General features: G+C 38.4%; 1 protein-coding gene and 1 non-coding gene across 2 annotated transcripts in view; both read right to left on the bottom strand.

Annotated features, from left to right (window-relative positions):
* The window catches only part of LOC138436298 (fibronectin-like), a 35,799-nt gene extending 21,045 nt beyond the window's left edge, over window positions 1-14,754 (bottom strand). Inside the window, exons 1-10 of the mRNA XM_069581940.1 lie at window positions 14,701-14,754; window positions 13,537-13,752; window positions 11,769-11,816; window positions 9,927-10,061; window positions 9,394-9,529; window positions 8,665-8,919; window positions 6,214-6,428; window positions 2,215-2,404; window positions 1,806-2,111; window positions 15-287 (exon numbers count right to left, since the gene is read on the bottom strand). Coding sequence (XP_069438041.1) covers window positions 15-287; window positions 1,806-2,111; window positions 2,215-2,404; window positions 6,214-6,428; window positions 8,665-8,919; window positions 9,394-9,529; window positions 9,927-10,061; window positions 11,769-11,816; window positions 13,537-13,752; window positions 14,701-14,754 — 1,828 coding nt within the window. The remainder of the gene's footprint in view (window positions 1-14; window positions 288-1,805; window positions 2,112-2,214; window positions 2,405-6,213; window positions 6,429-8,664; window positions 8,920-9,393; window positions 9,530-9,926; window positions 10,062-11,768; window positions 11,817-13,536; window positions 13,753-14,700) is intronic.
* TRNAW-CCA (transfer RNA tryptophan (anticodon CCA)) lies at window positions 11,651-11,722 on the bottom strand. The gene has a single exon. It is a non-coding gene; the product is annotated as a tRNA-Trp (tRNA).
* Window positions 14,755-16,014: the final 1,260 nt, after the last annotated feature.

Genomic DNA, 16,014 nt, shown 5'->3' with positions numbered 1-16,014 from the left:
AAATGTGCCCATACCTGTAACGGCTGAAATAGGTTTCTCAAAGAAGCTTAGAGTTCCTCTTTCTGCCACACTGAATAGATAGATCAGATAATGATGGAAAAATTTGAGATTTCCAATTGTTTTGGATGTGTTGGGTTTTTCAACAAACACTTCTGATTTAGCATTTTCAGCATCCAAAATAACCACAAGATAATGGTCAAAAGATACAGGATCTGGAGCATCCCAGTGTAAAAATATTTCCGTTGGGGTCACATGAGTAACTGTGACATTTTGGGGTGATAATGGACCTAGTAGATGAGAAGAAACCAAAAAAAAAAAGACATTATACTAGTAATACGGTTTGGGAGAGTAACCTCTTACTTCTCAGTACTTCCATGATACTCTAAATTTGGAGAGAAAAGGAAAATTAGATTTGAGCCCTGACACTTCCAATTTATATCTCCAACTTCCTGAGTGAATTACTTATTCTTTCTGAGCCTCAGGTTTTTTTTTTAATATAAAATGGGTATTATAGTAGTAATTATGAAGATTAAATAAAATGTGGAAAGTAAAGCACTTGTCAAAAGTGTTTGACACACACTACTATGCAATTTTATTACAAGCGTCACCAAAATGCTACTTCTGACACTCAGTCATCATGTTATGTCTTTTATTTCTGCCTTGCGACAAGAGGGCGGGGACTTCATATTATTCATTCTTCATCCCTAACATCACTGGAACTCAGGCATTCATCCTCTTACAGAAATATTTCCCAACTCCAGATTGTTTCATCCGGTGCCAGTTATTTCCCCAGTTAATCCCTCCATATTAGTTTTCCTAAAGTGGCGCCTTGCAATTATCAGCCTCAAACCTGTATCCGTTCCCTACCCTCCCAACACAGAAACATGCACACACATTCTTTTTGATTCTTTCTTTAGAAGCAATAGTTCAACAGTTAAAAGAAGACCATCTGGGTGCCTGGATTCTTGCGTGGCTTAACAAGCCATGTTAGTCTAGTCAATGTACTCCTTTCTGAAGCTCAGTTTTCTCATTTCACTACAGCTACTCCAAATGCTGAGACACAGACTATAAAATAATGCACTAAAGTACTTGGAAAAGGTAAAACAAGACTTAGAAACCATAGTCTTCATGGATTTCCCGTGTTTCTAAGGTCAAGTCCAACCATCTAAAACAGAGACTGCTAGCATGCCCGAATCTGATGCTACCCACTGCTCAAACCACTATTACCCTCATGCCCGAAGGTCTCCAGTCGGTCCACACTGTTCTTTTCCTGCAAATTCACATCAGCACACTTTTGCTCACGATGTGCTTTTCTTCCTTCAAGTTTGAATCTAAGCCTATCCCTTCCATAATTCTGCCCCTGTCACTCACCCTCTGAATGCTAAAAAGCATTTATTAAATGTACCATGGACTGGGAATTTGGGTAATTACACTTCTCTATACAATTTTGTTTGCATTTAATTTTATTCCTTACTAATTCTCTCCATTGTAAGTCCCTTATAATCCAGGATGCATGTCTGTTTATCTCCTGCTTTAGCACATCAAAAATTCAGCTTCCCCCAAACTTATTACCTACTGTGAACTGGGAACCAGTCTCACTACTGTAAATAAGATATAGTTCCTGCCCTTCTGGGTGTATAGTTTAATAGGAAAGCCAAACACATAAACAGATTCATTGTAATTTTAAATGGTTAAAGAGATATTTCTCAGAATCTTATAAGAAAATAGCAGGCCCTCAGGAATTACATGCTAATGATGATATTAAATATTTGAAAAATTATACTTTCAGATATCTTGTGACTTACGTGTTTCAACAGTGAATACTGGACTTAAAGTAGTTTTTGCCTCCCATTCATTTATTGCAGAGAATAAAAATCTGTAAACACGGCCAGGATACAATTGTGTAATTGCTTTCTCTGTAGTATCTGGGGGCATGCTTTCAAAATGTTGCTCTTCTGTACAATCTAAATAATATTTAATGATAATTTTATACCCAAGTTTCAGCCACTTATTCAAATTATTCCAAGCACTCAAATTATTCCAACTAAACACAACTTCAGTTGTTCCAACATCCTTTACATAGAACAAAAGGTTTTCCTGCAGAGAAGGTGCTGAAAGAAATAGAAGAGCACTATTTTTATTAGAAATTATAATTCTATCTTTAAAGTAATAAAAGAAGATGCATGAATAGACAAACACTAAAAAAATAATTACCTTCATATTCACAAATATATGGCAACGGAACATAACAGAAAAATCCTGTAAAGAAATAGTTTGATCCAGTTGAATTTTGCTGTAAAATGTAGCAATCTGTTTCATTCTTGGGTAGTAGTGGAAAAGAAAGTATTTCATTTTCCTTAAGGTCAAAAGATGATCCATCTGTCCATGTGAGATGACCTTCTTTCTGTAATAAGATGTACAAATTAAGCCAATTTAAAGGAAAAGTCACATTTCAAATATGTGTATTTAAAGATTTTTATTAGATATCTATATTATAAAATTTTCTAAGATTGTTAAATCAACCAGTTTCATATTTTCTTGCAGATTTCTTTCATGATAAAGATTCTGAGCTGGAGGCAGAGTTCATTTTCATCCATTCATTAGCCATGTCTTCAGGAGAATAAATTTTTGCATTAAACCTCTGTTTTCTCGTCTGGAAAATAGGTGTAGTGATAGAAACTACATCTAATTTGTTGTGAGCATTACAGGCAGTGCATGCGAAGTGCTCAAAACAATGCCAGGCACAGACCCTTTATTCTTCAGAGATTATTTTGATTCAAGTCATCACATAAGTCTTAAGCATCAGAAGAGGTTTCTATTACCATTCTGGTAAGGATGTCAGTAGTGAGTAGCATCAACCTCAACTTTCACAAGTAATAAATCTGTCTTTAGGTAGTGGCTACTCTCCTTGAAAGGGGTAGTAGGGAAAGTAGAAGCTTTGACAAAAATATACCTGGATTCTAATCAACAGTTTTGCCACTTACTATCTAAGTAACAGACAACTGCTAACCTCTTAGAAATGAAATATTCTCACCAGTGCAATGGAGCTAATCAGGACCACTCTGCATGGCAGTCAACAGGTTTAGAGTATGAATGCCAAAGACCAGGCACAGAACAGTGGCTCAAAATCAAATATAATTCCTAGAGACCATGAGTTCTACGAAAACTAAGACTATGTCCATACTGTGATTATGACGCCATCCCCAGCATCAAGCACAGTGCCAAGCTAGTGGCATGGATGAAAACTGAAAAGATCTGCTCCCTTCAGATATTCTAACGAGATTTTTAAGTACATTCCAATTCCATCAAGTAGAATGGAGGAATATAATTTCCTTAAAGAGCCTGCTGTATTGTATATATTGTACTGCCATTTTGAAAACAGACAGAGGCTCAGAGGCAGTATGGTCAGACAATTAGGGCATGAATGTTGGTCAAACAGATACAGGTTTGAGGTCTGGCATGGCCATTTGTTAGCTACGTGACCCAGGATATTTCTGTTATTTCATTTTCCTTATCTATAAAATGAGAATAATTACATTGCCTATTCATAAGGCTGTTGCAAGAACTCAATGAGAATTACATATGTAATCCTTCCAAAAGTAGAATATAGAACTTATTAATCTTTCATTAAGTTCCTATTGAGTGGCCAAGTCCCATTTGGAAACTAGGATGTAATGATGAATCAATCTTTTTCTATGACATCCAATAACAAACTCACACTTACTTAGCATGGCTTTACTTAAAGGGGTGATGACTTTCTCAGTCTATCACAAGGATTGACCCAGAAGTTAACTCTGATGTCAACCTCAAGAGAACAGCTTGAAAGGTTGTAGAATATAGTGGTTAAGATCAGACAGGTGTGCTAATTTCCTCTGTCACACAAGTAAATCACATAGAACTATACTTAGCACTTAGGAGATATTATAGGACTCAGCTATTATTACAAAGGAAGTTTTTTTTTTAATAGTTACTTTGATGTTTCACTCACTTTCCAAATTATTTTTAAGTATCTTAAAGCAGAATCTGTATCTTAGACACTTTAGAAAAATTCATAACCATCACAAGGATGCCTTGAGAGCCTCACTTTGCCTCTCATGGGTGTATGATCTAACTTCATAGCAAAAACCAGTAACCTAACTATTGGAAGAAAGCATTCTAATTTAAACAGTTCAGTACCACCAACCTAGAAGCAGGAAAGAAATTACATATATAACTGGCCTACTGGAAAGAGACTAGCACACTGGAAGGAGGACTTCTGAGATGAACTGTGGTTTGAGGAATCTTTATTAGAATTCCCTTCACTGCCCATTAAAAGATAAATAAATCTCATTAACGGAATGATGAAAATGTACTTAAAGACTGCCAATAGTTTCACCCAAGCTTACACAAACTTCTAAAGAAAAACTGGTATCAAAACTGATCGAATTTGCCTTGGGTCACGAGAGATCAGAGTATCTCATGGAGAACAGAGTGGCAGGAAATAAAAATAAATGGAACACCAAGAAGAAAACACAGGTTAGACAAAGGTAGTGTTAGGTCTCAAGCTTTCCTACAAAACTTTAACCAAAATGAGATTTCATGAGCTATTCCACAGGGTTAGGAATGTTTGGAGAAAAATGTCACTCACTCCTTATCTCACCGGTATTGACTAAAATTTTCAGATTGTTCTGTATCTCTTTTAGTAAAACTGAACTCTAAAACCTGGATGTCTACAGTGAAAGAAGTGAAATGGAGACCTCCAAGTTTTCAGGTTCATATGATTGCATTGTTCACAGAGGTAAGAAAGAGAGGAAGTGGAGCAGGTTTGATGGGAAGGATGTGAAAAGTCAGTTTTGGCAATATTGAGGTGTCTGTGGAAAACTTCAAAAGGGAAAAATAAGCAGAAGAAAACTAGATAGATGTCTGAAACTTTTTGAACTGTGGTGTTGGAGAAGACTCTTGAGAGTCCCTTGGACTGCAAGGAGAGCCAACCAGTCCATCCTAAAGATCATCAGTTCTGGGTGTTCACTGGAAGGACTGATGTTGAAGCTGAAACTCCTTAATACTTTGGCCAGCTGATGTGAAGAGCTGACTCTCTTGAAAAGACCCTGATGTTGAGAAAGACTGATGGCAGGAGGAGAAGGGGATGACAGAGGATAAGATGATTGGATGGCATCACCAACTCGATGGACATGACTTTGGGTAGACTCCCGGAGTTGGTGATGGACAGGGAGGCCTGGCGTGTTCAGTCCATGGGGTCACAGAGAGTCGGACATGACTAAGCAACTAAACTGAACTGAACCTCATAAGAGGAAAGTGGGCTAGATGAACATTTGAGAACTGGTTCAGGTGGGAAAAAAATAAGAAATGAATAAGATCACTCGTACTCAATACGGGGTCTGGGAAAAATCAAAATTAAAAAAAAAATTAGATAAAGAAATGAATGCCTACAAAAGAGATTGGAGGAGGTGGGGAAGAAATGAATAGACAGAGAAAAGAGGGTTTTTAGGACAATGAAAATACTCTGTACCATACTAAAATGATGGGTACATATTATATTTATCCAAACCCATAGAATGAATGAAACCAAGGCTGAACCATGATGGAAACCCTAGGCTTTGAGTGATGATGATGTATCAACACAGGCTCCTGGGTTGTAACAGATTACCATCCTGGTTGGTGATGCTCCTAATGGGGGAGGCAATGTGTGTCTGGAGGTGGAGGGTACATGGGTAATCTCTGTCTTTCCTTCAATTTTGCTGTGAACCTATAAATACTCTAAAAAAAGAAAGATAATGGAAAAATAAAGAGAAACAGTGTCAGGCTTATAGGAAGTGAAGTGAAAGTTGCTCAGTCATGTCCAACTCTTTGCGACCCCATGGACTATATAGAACACAGAATTCTCCAGGCCAGAATACTGGAGGGGGTTCCACTCCAGTGGATCTCCCAACCCAGGGATTGAACCCAAGTCTCCCACATTGCAGGTGGATTCTTTACTGTCTGAGCCACCAGGGAATCCCCTGGTTATAAGAAGTACTCAGTAAATATTTATTTACACCCGTGGCGGATTCATGCTGATGTATGGCAAAACCAATACAGTATTGTAAAGTAAAAAAAAAAATTAAAATATATATATATATATATTTACTGAATTAAGGTAAGAAGAAATAGATGAATGAATGAACATAGGTAAAAACAATTTTATCACAATACATATTCTTTATATCTACTGACCTTAAAGTCGTTAAGACCAGTCCATATTATTATTTGATTCTTTGACCTGAGATGTGAAAATACAAATTTTTTTTCCTCCTCATTTTTTATATCCACCAGATGTGCAGAACTTAAGGATAGCTTACAGTATTGCTGGGCTATATTCCATGGCTTACTCTCTTTGCTGATTCTGTAACAGCTATTTTTTAATGCTACCCATCCTTGTGAACATGAACCTACCAAAAGAAAAATGTTTTTGTTAAAGATGGATTCAGCAATATAACATTTCATAACTCTATTTAACATCTACAGAGGTTAACTCTAAAAACCTCATAGTATTAACTGTGCACTTTCCCTATATTTCTCCTAAACCAATAAAAGTGCTAAAGCTGCTTTATTCTAGTAGTAAGTGAATTGTTACCAACTAAAATAGTTTTAAGTAGCTTTAAGAATTAATTATACAGAAGTACTGCCCAATTACAACTTAACGCAAAACCACAAATATTTTTCTTTCTAAATTACTTTAGGTTACCCTTCCTTTCCTTTACTCTTATACTGCTAGAGAACTTTTTAAGTAAATTACAGGCTTTTTTTTAAATTTAGAGGACTCTCCTGGAGTAGGAAATGGCAACCCACTCCAGCAATCTTGCCTAGGAAATTCCATGGAACAGAGGCTGGCAGGCTATGGTCCATGGGGTCGCAGAGAGTCAGACATGACTCGGCATACACGCACACATACACAAGACATCATGCTTGCTATGAATTCTGCTCTTTGTCATTTGATTTCAAATGGGTTCACTTTCCAGATAAAGAAAAAAAAAAAACTGGAATGGCTGGCCATTTAGTCCTTTCTCGAAGATTACATGCCACAGAGAGACAGGAAAATATCATCCTGTTCAGAGTAAAACCATGCTGATGCTGATGAAGCATCAGTGACCAACCCAACATATTAGGAAGATATAAAAAGGATTTTTTTTAATTGGAGTATAATTGTTTTGCAATGCTGAGTTAGTTTCTACTGTAAAACAATCTGAATCAGATAAATATATACACACACACACATATACACATACACACACATTTCCCCTCCCTCTCATAGCTCCCTCCCATCCCCCTCATGTTGCCCCTCTAGGTCATGGCAGAGCACTGAGCCGAGCTCCCTGAGCTATGCAGCAGCTTCCCACCATCTATTTCCCACGTGCTTGTGTGTATACGTCAGTGCCGCTCTCAGTTCATCCCACCCTCTCCCTCCATGGCCACAAATCCACTCTCTATGCCTGATTCCTACCCTACAAACAGGTTCGTCATCAGAACCATTTTTCTAGATTTCATATATATGTGTTATATATTTTTTTCTTTTTCTGACTTGGTTCACTCTGTAAAGGATATTTTGAACTGTTGTCTTGTTTTCCTTGGGGAAGAAGTATGAGAGGAAATGCTTTAACTACCTTATTGTCTTTTTACTAACAAGATTTATTTTAACAGATATTGTGATCCACTTATTGTTCCTGTACAGGGTATTGAAATGGGACTCTTAGCTCATCACAGAAAGCGCATTGCCCCTATTAGCCACCTAGGACTCTGTCCTCAAATCTTTTCCTACCATGTGAGAGAAGGAACAGGAAATAGGAAGACACCAAAAGTTGAACACATTCAGCTCCCCCTTGCAGTATTTCAAATTTAGGTCAGGTCTGATCGGGGATGAGTAATGGAGAAACTTCAAATAAAATGAAAATTTTATATATATTTTTCCTCCTTCAGGAAAGATAGATTTATTTGACACAGATTCTTAAAAGAATTTGCTTCTTAGAGCTACAATCCATTGACATACCATAAAGCAACCATGTGGACTAGAATCTCTCTAAGTGTCCCGGCATCCAATTTGATGCTATGTTTCTGAACAATAACTTGAGACTAGAGGAGTTGGTAGTTAGCACTCTAAGTCTGCCGAGCTGTACTTTTCACCTTTTGTTATTTATGAGGGTCCACTGCATTCTGGGTGTGCTAATGAAATATTTCTATGTTATACTATATTTTAATGATAATTTAATATCTGGAAATGAGACCATTCATTGATATATTGAAGTTACCCAAAAATTCATGGACTCTATATGTTGTTCGACACTAAGTCACGTCCAACTCTCTGCAACCCCATGGACTACAACACTCCAGGCTCCTCTGTCCTCCAGTATCTCCTGGAAAATCTATATGAACCATTGTCAGAGTTAAAGGAAAGAGCACCCACTTGGTTCAGTTTAAAAGAAGTGGTGGAATAAAAATTATCTTTACCAGCTAAATCTGGCTTGTTCAATAAATCAAATATTGGAATAATATAGTTAGAAAAAGAGGACTATGCTAGTTCATTTACAAGTAGTTTACACTGGTTAATACTTGACTGAATCACTTTTTAAAGGCTACCAATTTATCTACAAGATACATAATAAATATATAAATTAATAAATATCTACATACCTGTTTCAATTTGAATATCCAATCTCTGAAGTATATTTATAAAATCCAAATGCAATTGTTTAAATTCAAGTGTAAAAACATATAAGGTGGCAGGTTTCAAGTCATCCCACTCATAAAACATGACATTCTGCATAACTTGTGAAGAATTATTAAGCAATATTGACACCAAAATGTCATTGGAAGATAGCACACTCCAGTTAAAAGAAACACTCGTACTTGTTGCTACTGTTTCAATATTTCTAGCTGATACTCCACCTAAAAGATCAGGGCAAATAATTAGCACAGTTTCAAATAAAACGGAAAGAAACACAAGGTATGTTGAATTACCAAAGATTCACCATGATGGAAAAACTTGATCCAACTATAAAATGTTTCCTGGATTATATGGGAGTTTCTGGTACTCTATTTAGAATGAATGAATTACAGCAGACTACAGTCCACATTATAGTTTAAGGATAATCTGGATTATGTGTCAATCTACACTATACCTATCTACCATTTTGGCACACATTAAATGCCAAAACTGAAAACTGTATTCTTACTTTAGCTTCAATTTCCTTTAAATTTTGAAAACTAAATTATAACCAAACAAAATACTATCATGATGTGATTTTTTTGATTACCATTACCTATCTGTTCATCATTGTAAAATTCAAATTATCTGGTAATAAAACATTTTTCCTTTCAAGATTAGGTAAGATAGCTGAACAACACATACACACTACTTACGAGTTTGAAATGACTTTTCACTTAAAATTTGTCCATATTTTACAGACTGTATAACGATGTGATAATCTTCATTTTCTTCTAGTGTTAGTATTGATTTTGGAAACTTTTGTGGTTCTGCAAGAATCTTTTTAACATTCTGTAAATAAGGAGATTTATTTGCCTAAGAAATGTTTATTAACTATGTAAGATACATTATAATTAGAAGTTTGACTGCTGTATATCTTCATAGCAGTTTTTCCAATATGAAATGCAAACATATATAAATTATTTTTATATAAAATATTATTTTTTAAATACTGTGTAGTATATAAATTCTATAAAGGCAAATTCATAAACATTCTAATGAAATAGTCAAATACTATTTTGACCTAGTTATTAAAGATATTTCATAAAATGCTAGAATTATATATATTAGTAAAATTAAAATAAGAAATTGCAATAGCTATTAAATTCCTATTTATGATGAGGCATTTAGTTATAACAAATTTACTATGCTCACTTTTATCAGACCCATGAAATAAAAGATGCCTTACTTCTTGAGCAAAATTATTAACAAGTTGGTATTTTAAAAAATAAAATTCAGGACTTCCTCCCTTAGGAAATTCATCCCATTCAATAAAAACTGTTGTTTGTTTATCCTTTGGTATATAGTGGAAACTTCTTGAGATCTGAAATGAGAAAGAATAATAATGCTGAAGAAAAATTAAAATGCATTCTGGGTTATTGTTTCATAAGCAAATTTACAAAAATGAAACCTAGACTATACCAAATTATAATTTAAAAATATTTTAGAAATAATTTCTACACATGAATTAAACAACGTCCATTGGATACACTATTTATAAGCACAGTTTGGGAAAAAACTTAAAGGCAAGTAAACACTAAAAAAAGAACAAACTAATGCCATTTGCAGCAACATGGATGGACGTAGAGATTATCATACTAAGTTAAGGAAGTCAGAGAAAGATGATATTGTATGAATATCGCTTATATGTGGAATCAAAAAAAGAATGATATAAATGAACTTATCTACAAAACGGTAATAAGAGTCACAGATGTAGAAAACAAGTTTATGGTTACAAGGGGGAAAGGTTGGGGAGGGATAAATTGGAAGGTTGAGATTGGCATATATACATCAGGTAACTAATAAGGTCCTATTATACAGCACATGAAACTCTACTCAACACTCTGTAAAGACCTATATGGGAAAAGAATCTTAAAAAAAGAGTGGATATACGTAGAAACAATTCACTTTGCTGTACAGAAGGAACTAACACAACTCTGTAAATCAACTACAATAATAAGTAAAAGAAAGGCAAGTCGAATAAAAGCAGGCAAATTTTAGATGCATGTTAGGAAACACCATGGGCTTCCCAGGTGGCTTGTGGTAAAGAAACCGCCTGCTGATGCAGGAGATGCGTACTGGATCCTGGGGTTAGGAAGATCCCATAGAATAGGAAATGGCAACCTACTCCAGTGGTCGTGCCTGGAAATTTTCATGGACAGAGGAGCCTGGTGGGCTCCAGTCCATGGGGTTGCAAAGAGTTGGACACGACTGAGCAACTAACACACAAACACAGTAGGAAACTCGGTGATTCCGGGGTCAACGGGGATAAAGAAACAAGGTCCCAGCACACCGTCTTAGCCCGTCAAACTGTGCGCCTTGATGATAACAGATTCTTGACAACACTTAGAATGAACCTAAGTTTGAGTGCAAAATACCTGACTCTAATTTCAAAACCTTGGTTCATTTGTAGGTAAAGAAAATATTAGCAATTGAGGCAAAACAGCCAGACCACGTTATCAGAGACCTTTATGTTCCCTAGATGACAAATAAGAATTCAACTCTCAAGAGAATGATATATTCAAACTTCCTACCCAAAACAACTTTAAAATGTTTCACTATTACTGGGTCTTTTACCAAGTTCTGATCTCTCCTCCTGCAGTGATTATTCCCCCCAAACAATCTGCAAGCAGTGAAAACAGCTGCCACCAATATGCATATCTTTGCAGAGCAACCTAGCAGACATTTTTTCTTAGGTACTAAATCTAATATTTAGTGTTATTTCTCTTATATTCTATTTTCCAAAATAGATAGACTCAATGCAATAACTCCTTGCCCATTAGTAAGTGAAGTTGCTCAGTCGTGTCCGACTCTTTGCGACCCCATGGACTGTAGCCTACCAGGCCTCTCCATCCATGGGATTTTCCAGGCAAGAATACTGGAGTGGGTTACCATTTCCTTCTCCAGGGGATCTTCCCAACCCAGGGATTGAACCCGGGTCTCCCGCATTGGAGGCAGGCGCTTTAACCTCTGAGCCACCAGGGAAGCCCATTTAGTTATTCCAAAAAGGGTACATTAAAAAATGTCTTACCTTAACAACATATTGTAGGCAGAGCAGTAGAATAATTGATTTCTCCATCTGCAAAAGTATATTCAGCTCAAACATGCATATTTTTAGCTTCAAAATTAAACTACTGAACATTCCTTAGGTTGTGCATGTATCACTTTAAAGTCAGGTCTCTACGATTTAGACTGCTCATTCAACCAAACATTAAGGCACTGATAAGTAAGTGCTTCATGATATTGTCCACCCAAGAAAACTAGATACATCAATACTTTTCAACAAATGACAAAGAGCCAAACAATTTTCTTTTAGGAGCTGCCATAATTTAATACAAAGGAGGTGTTAGCAATCAAACGAATTATCAGGCAATTATACAAAAATTACATTGCATTGTGTGAAAGTATTTAAGCTTAATTAATGAAAATCTAGAACACCTACACACTGCTACTTTGCTGGAAGTAATTTCTCACATTCTAAAATTATACCATCTTTTTGAAAAATATTTCAAATACTGTGGATGAAATTGAAACAAATTGGAAGAACAATTTAGTAATCAATTTCTTTTGTTTTAAAAATGCATTGATCCAAAAAGCTTGTGTAACTTTTCCCAGGAACCTTAATCACTGGGGACTTAACTCTCACATTCAACTTGAGGTATAAAGAGAAAAAGAAAAACAAAAACACTTTTTTTTTTTTTTTTCAAGAACTACACATGTCTAAAACTGAGAAATACCATTAATAGCAAATAGGTCCCCAGGATCAATCTTAAAGCTCTGTAAAGCCCGTTCTTTCAAAGCAGGTTTCTTCCTACAAAATCCTCTCTAGGTGTTCTTAAATCTTAAGCAGGTGTCCACCTCAGATAAAATGCAGCCTGGTTAAAAAATACCTAATCATTCAATTCACAGGTTCGTCCACAAAACTGCAAAGCTTTAGCCCTCTTCGTTTTTCTCAGCAAGCTGTTATAAGCGTTCCCTTGGCGGGGCTGTGTTATTAACCCCCCTCTCCCCCAAATCTAAGCAGTCAAGTAGAATTTTGAAGGTTTGTGTGCTATACAAAAACACCAAAGTGCAAATATCGCTCCCAGCTGCCTGTTCAAGGCCAAAAAGTATGTTAGTCGTCACGTCGGACTCTCTTGCGACCCCATGGGATTCTCCAGGCAAGAGTACTGGAGTGGGTTGCCAGTTCCTTCTCCAGGGGATCTACCTGACCCGGGGATCCAACCTGGGTCTCCTGCACTGTAAACGGATTCTTTACCGTCTGGGCCACCACAGAGGCCCCAGTGTTAATTGCTCAGTCGTGTCCGACTCTTTGCGACCGCATGGACTGTAGCCCACCAGGCTCCTCTGTCCATGGAATTCTCCAAGCATGAATACTGGAGTGGGTTGCCGTTTCCTTCTCCAGGACAGAAGCCCCAACCCCCACTCAAATTCAGCCCTTAAGTTTCAGCGGTTGCTCCCAAAGTGAAGAAAAAAATAGCAGCAGCCCCGAGGCGCGCCGTTTTAGCAATATTCCGGAACTTTTGAACAAAGGAGGAGAGAACAGAGTTTAAAGGAAAACACGGGGATTTCAAGAATGGTTAGACTGGTGGAGAAAGGAAAAAGATCTGAGACCTGGGAGCCAAAGCGCGATGGGTGCTCAGAGGAGGAACCTGCGGGTGCCAAGGTGCGCCCGCAGCCCCGACACCACCCAGACCTTGAGCCCCCGCCGCGTAGCCCGCGCCTTGCAAGTTTCGCGCGACACGTGCTGCGCCCCAGAGACCCGGTCCGGGAGGTGCGGAGCCGCCCATCGCCCCCACCTGGCGCCTGCTCCGCGCTTCTCTCCGCTCAGCCAGCCCTCGCTCCTCTCCAGCTCTCTCAGCGGCTGCTCCGGTGGATTCTGTTCCCTCGGGCAACGCCCTCTCTCTCCTTGGGTTAGTTAAGTGATGGTCGCCAAGGAAATAGCAAGTAGGGGGGAGGGGAAAAGGAGTGGGAAGTGAGTCCCTCAAATCAGCGATTTCTGAAGGAGACTTACACTACGTGGAAAAAGGGAGTAAAGTGTAGGGCGGTGAAGAAGAACACGATTGGCCTCTCAGGAAAAACAAGTCAGTTGGCCTTGACTGTGAAAAAAATCCCAGTTTTAAGTTCATCGTTGGGCTTTGTATGAAGCCACCTTCCTTCATTGTTAACAGTTGTGTGAGCTGTTTGCTTGTTTGGTTTTTACAGTGTTGCTGGAGCCCTTCCTCCATGCTGAGGTCTTCTCAGTTAGCTTTCCTGACATCACTCTCTCCTGGTTCCTCTATCATCTTAGCCAAGTCACCCTTAAAATTTGCAACTTAAAAATTGTCTTGACCCATGATGTCTTCCGGCTTCCCTGGTGGCTCAAATGGTAAAGACTGCCCAGAATGTGGGAGACCCAGGTTCCGTCCCTGGGTGGGGAAGATCCCCTGGAGAAGGGAATGGATAGGCACTCCAGTATTCTTGCCTGGAGCATCTCAGGGACTGAGGAGCCTGGCAGCCTGCAGTCCATAGGGTTGCGAAGAGTCCAACTCGAAAGTGACTAAAACACAAGATGCCTTTGTTACTAGTAGGGTCCTTAAACTCTATAATTGTTACCAGCCAGGGTTCTTGGACTTCTTAATCAGTAGAAACTGATAAAAAGCCAGATAAGAAATTCAGACAAGGCTTTATTGGCACCTGTGTTGCAACAGGAGGGGGAGAAAACAAGTAACAGGTGTCCTTGCTTGCTCCCTCCCTAAGTCAGGCGAGCTGGCTCCCTACATGGGGCGAGGGTCTAGGGGTCAGGACAGGGGTGGCTTAGGTGGTCTGCTCCTCGCTTTGCTGGGTGCATATGTAGTGCCCTGTGGATGCCCTGCTTTTGCTCCTGAGTCCTCAGAAGTGGAATTGTGTGTGTGTGTGTGTGTGTGTGTGTGTGTGTGTGTACACCTCGTTGTTTATGTTTTTTCCCAACTGCACATGCATACGGTTATTTCTAGTTCCTTATGAGTTTTTTCGTATTTTGTTGCACAAGGAGACATTTGTCCATGTGCAAGCACTGGAGCAAAGGGTCTCAGGTCCCAGATTTCAGGTCCCAGCCTGTCTCATAATCAGTAGAAATTGGTAAGAGGCCAGATGAAGAATTCAGACACGGCTTTACTGGGACTCTTGCTGCACCTGGAAGAAGTGAGAGCAAGAAACAGGTGCCCTTGCCCATTCCTGGCGGGGGAGTGGGAAGAGTTGGTTTCATAAAAGAAGGTGAGGGCAGGTCGGTGGGGCCAATGGAAGGGTGGCTTTGGTGGTCTGCACACACCCTCGGTGGCTGTGTGTGCAAGGATTATACACAGTATCCTGATTTTGCTCTTGGCACCTCAGAAATGGCCGTTGATTTGTGGCCTTTTTGTGTCTTAATGTTAATATTTGCCCCATCCCTGCATTAATTAATTAATTGATTTAGACCCTTACAGTGTCTTTGTATTCTGTTTCTCTAAAAGATGTTGGTCTAAGTGCATGTTCTAGCACTCCCGATTCCCACCCTGTCTCACCTTCCGAGAGTTGAAGTTATTTCATTCCCTTTTATGATTTTCAGCCATATTCAGACTCCCAGTCATTCCATCTTGGATCTCATTTCTTTCCAGCGCTTCAGAGCACTAACTATATACTGGTCTGCATTGACCATTTACACCTAGCTGTCCACCATAGGCAACTCAGAACCATCTTTCCAAAACTAAATTCATGATCTGCCTTCTCCCAGCCTTTCCTGTGCAGAGGGAAGCCAACCAAAAAAAAAAAAAAAAATCACCAACTCTACATGCTGAGATTCTTTCCCTTACTACCTAAGAACTCAAAAATCCTTTTGGTTCTTCTTCTAAAACATGTTTAGGATGATAACTTCCTCTCTATTCCCGCAATCAAATTGCTAAAAATCAGGAAATTGCTAAAAATACATAAAAACACATCAAGTGAATTAAATAAAGTGTATCTGTTTCAATATTTTTTTATCACACATTTGCTAGGCAAACAATTGCATTTTAAATAAGCAGCCATCAAAAACACTATCACCTTTTGTGGTTACATCAGTCTCTCCACTAGGTCTTTGACTGTGTGGATCACCACAAACTGTGGAAGATTCCTAAACAGATAGGAATACTAGACCTCCTCACCTGCCTCCTGAGAAACGTGTATGCAGGTAAAGAAGCAACAGTTAGAACCGTACATGGAACAACAGACTGATTGAAAATTGGGAAAGGAGTATATAAAGGCTATATATTATCACCCTGCTTATTTAATTTATATGCAGA

Source organism: Ovis canadensis, chromosome 3 (assembly GCF_042477335.2).
Source record: "Ovis canadensis isolate MfBH-ARS-UI-01 breed Bighorn chromosome 3, ARS-UI_OviCan_v2, whole genome shotgun sequence".
NCBI lineage: Eukaryota > Metazoa > Chordata > Mammalia > Artiodactyla > Bovidae > Ovis > Ovis canadensis.
The sequence above is the reverse complement of the archived record's forward strand: the minus strand, read 5'-3'. Positions and strand labels throughout refer to the sequence as shown.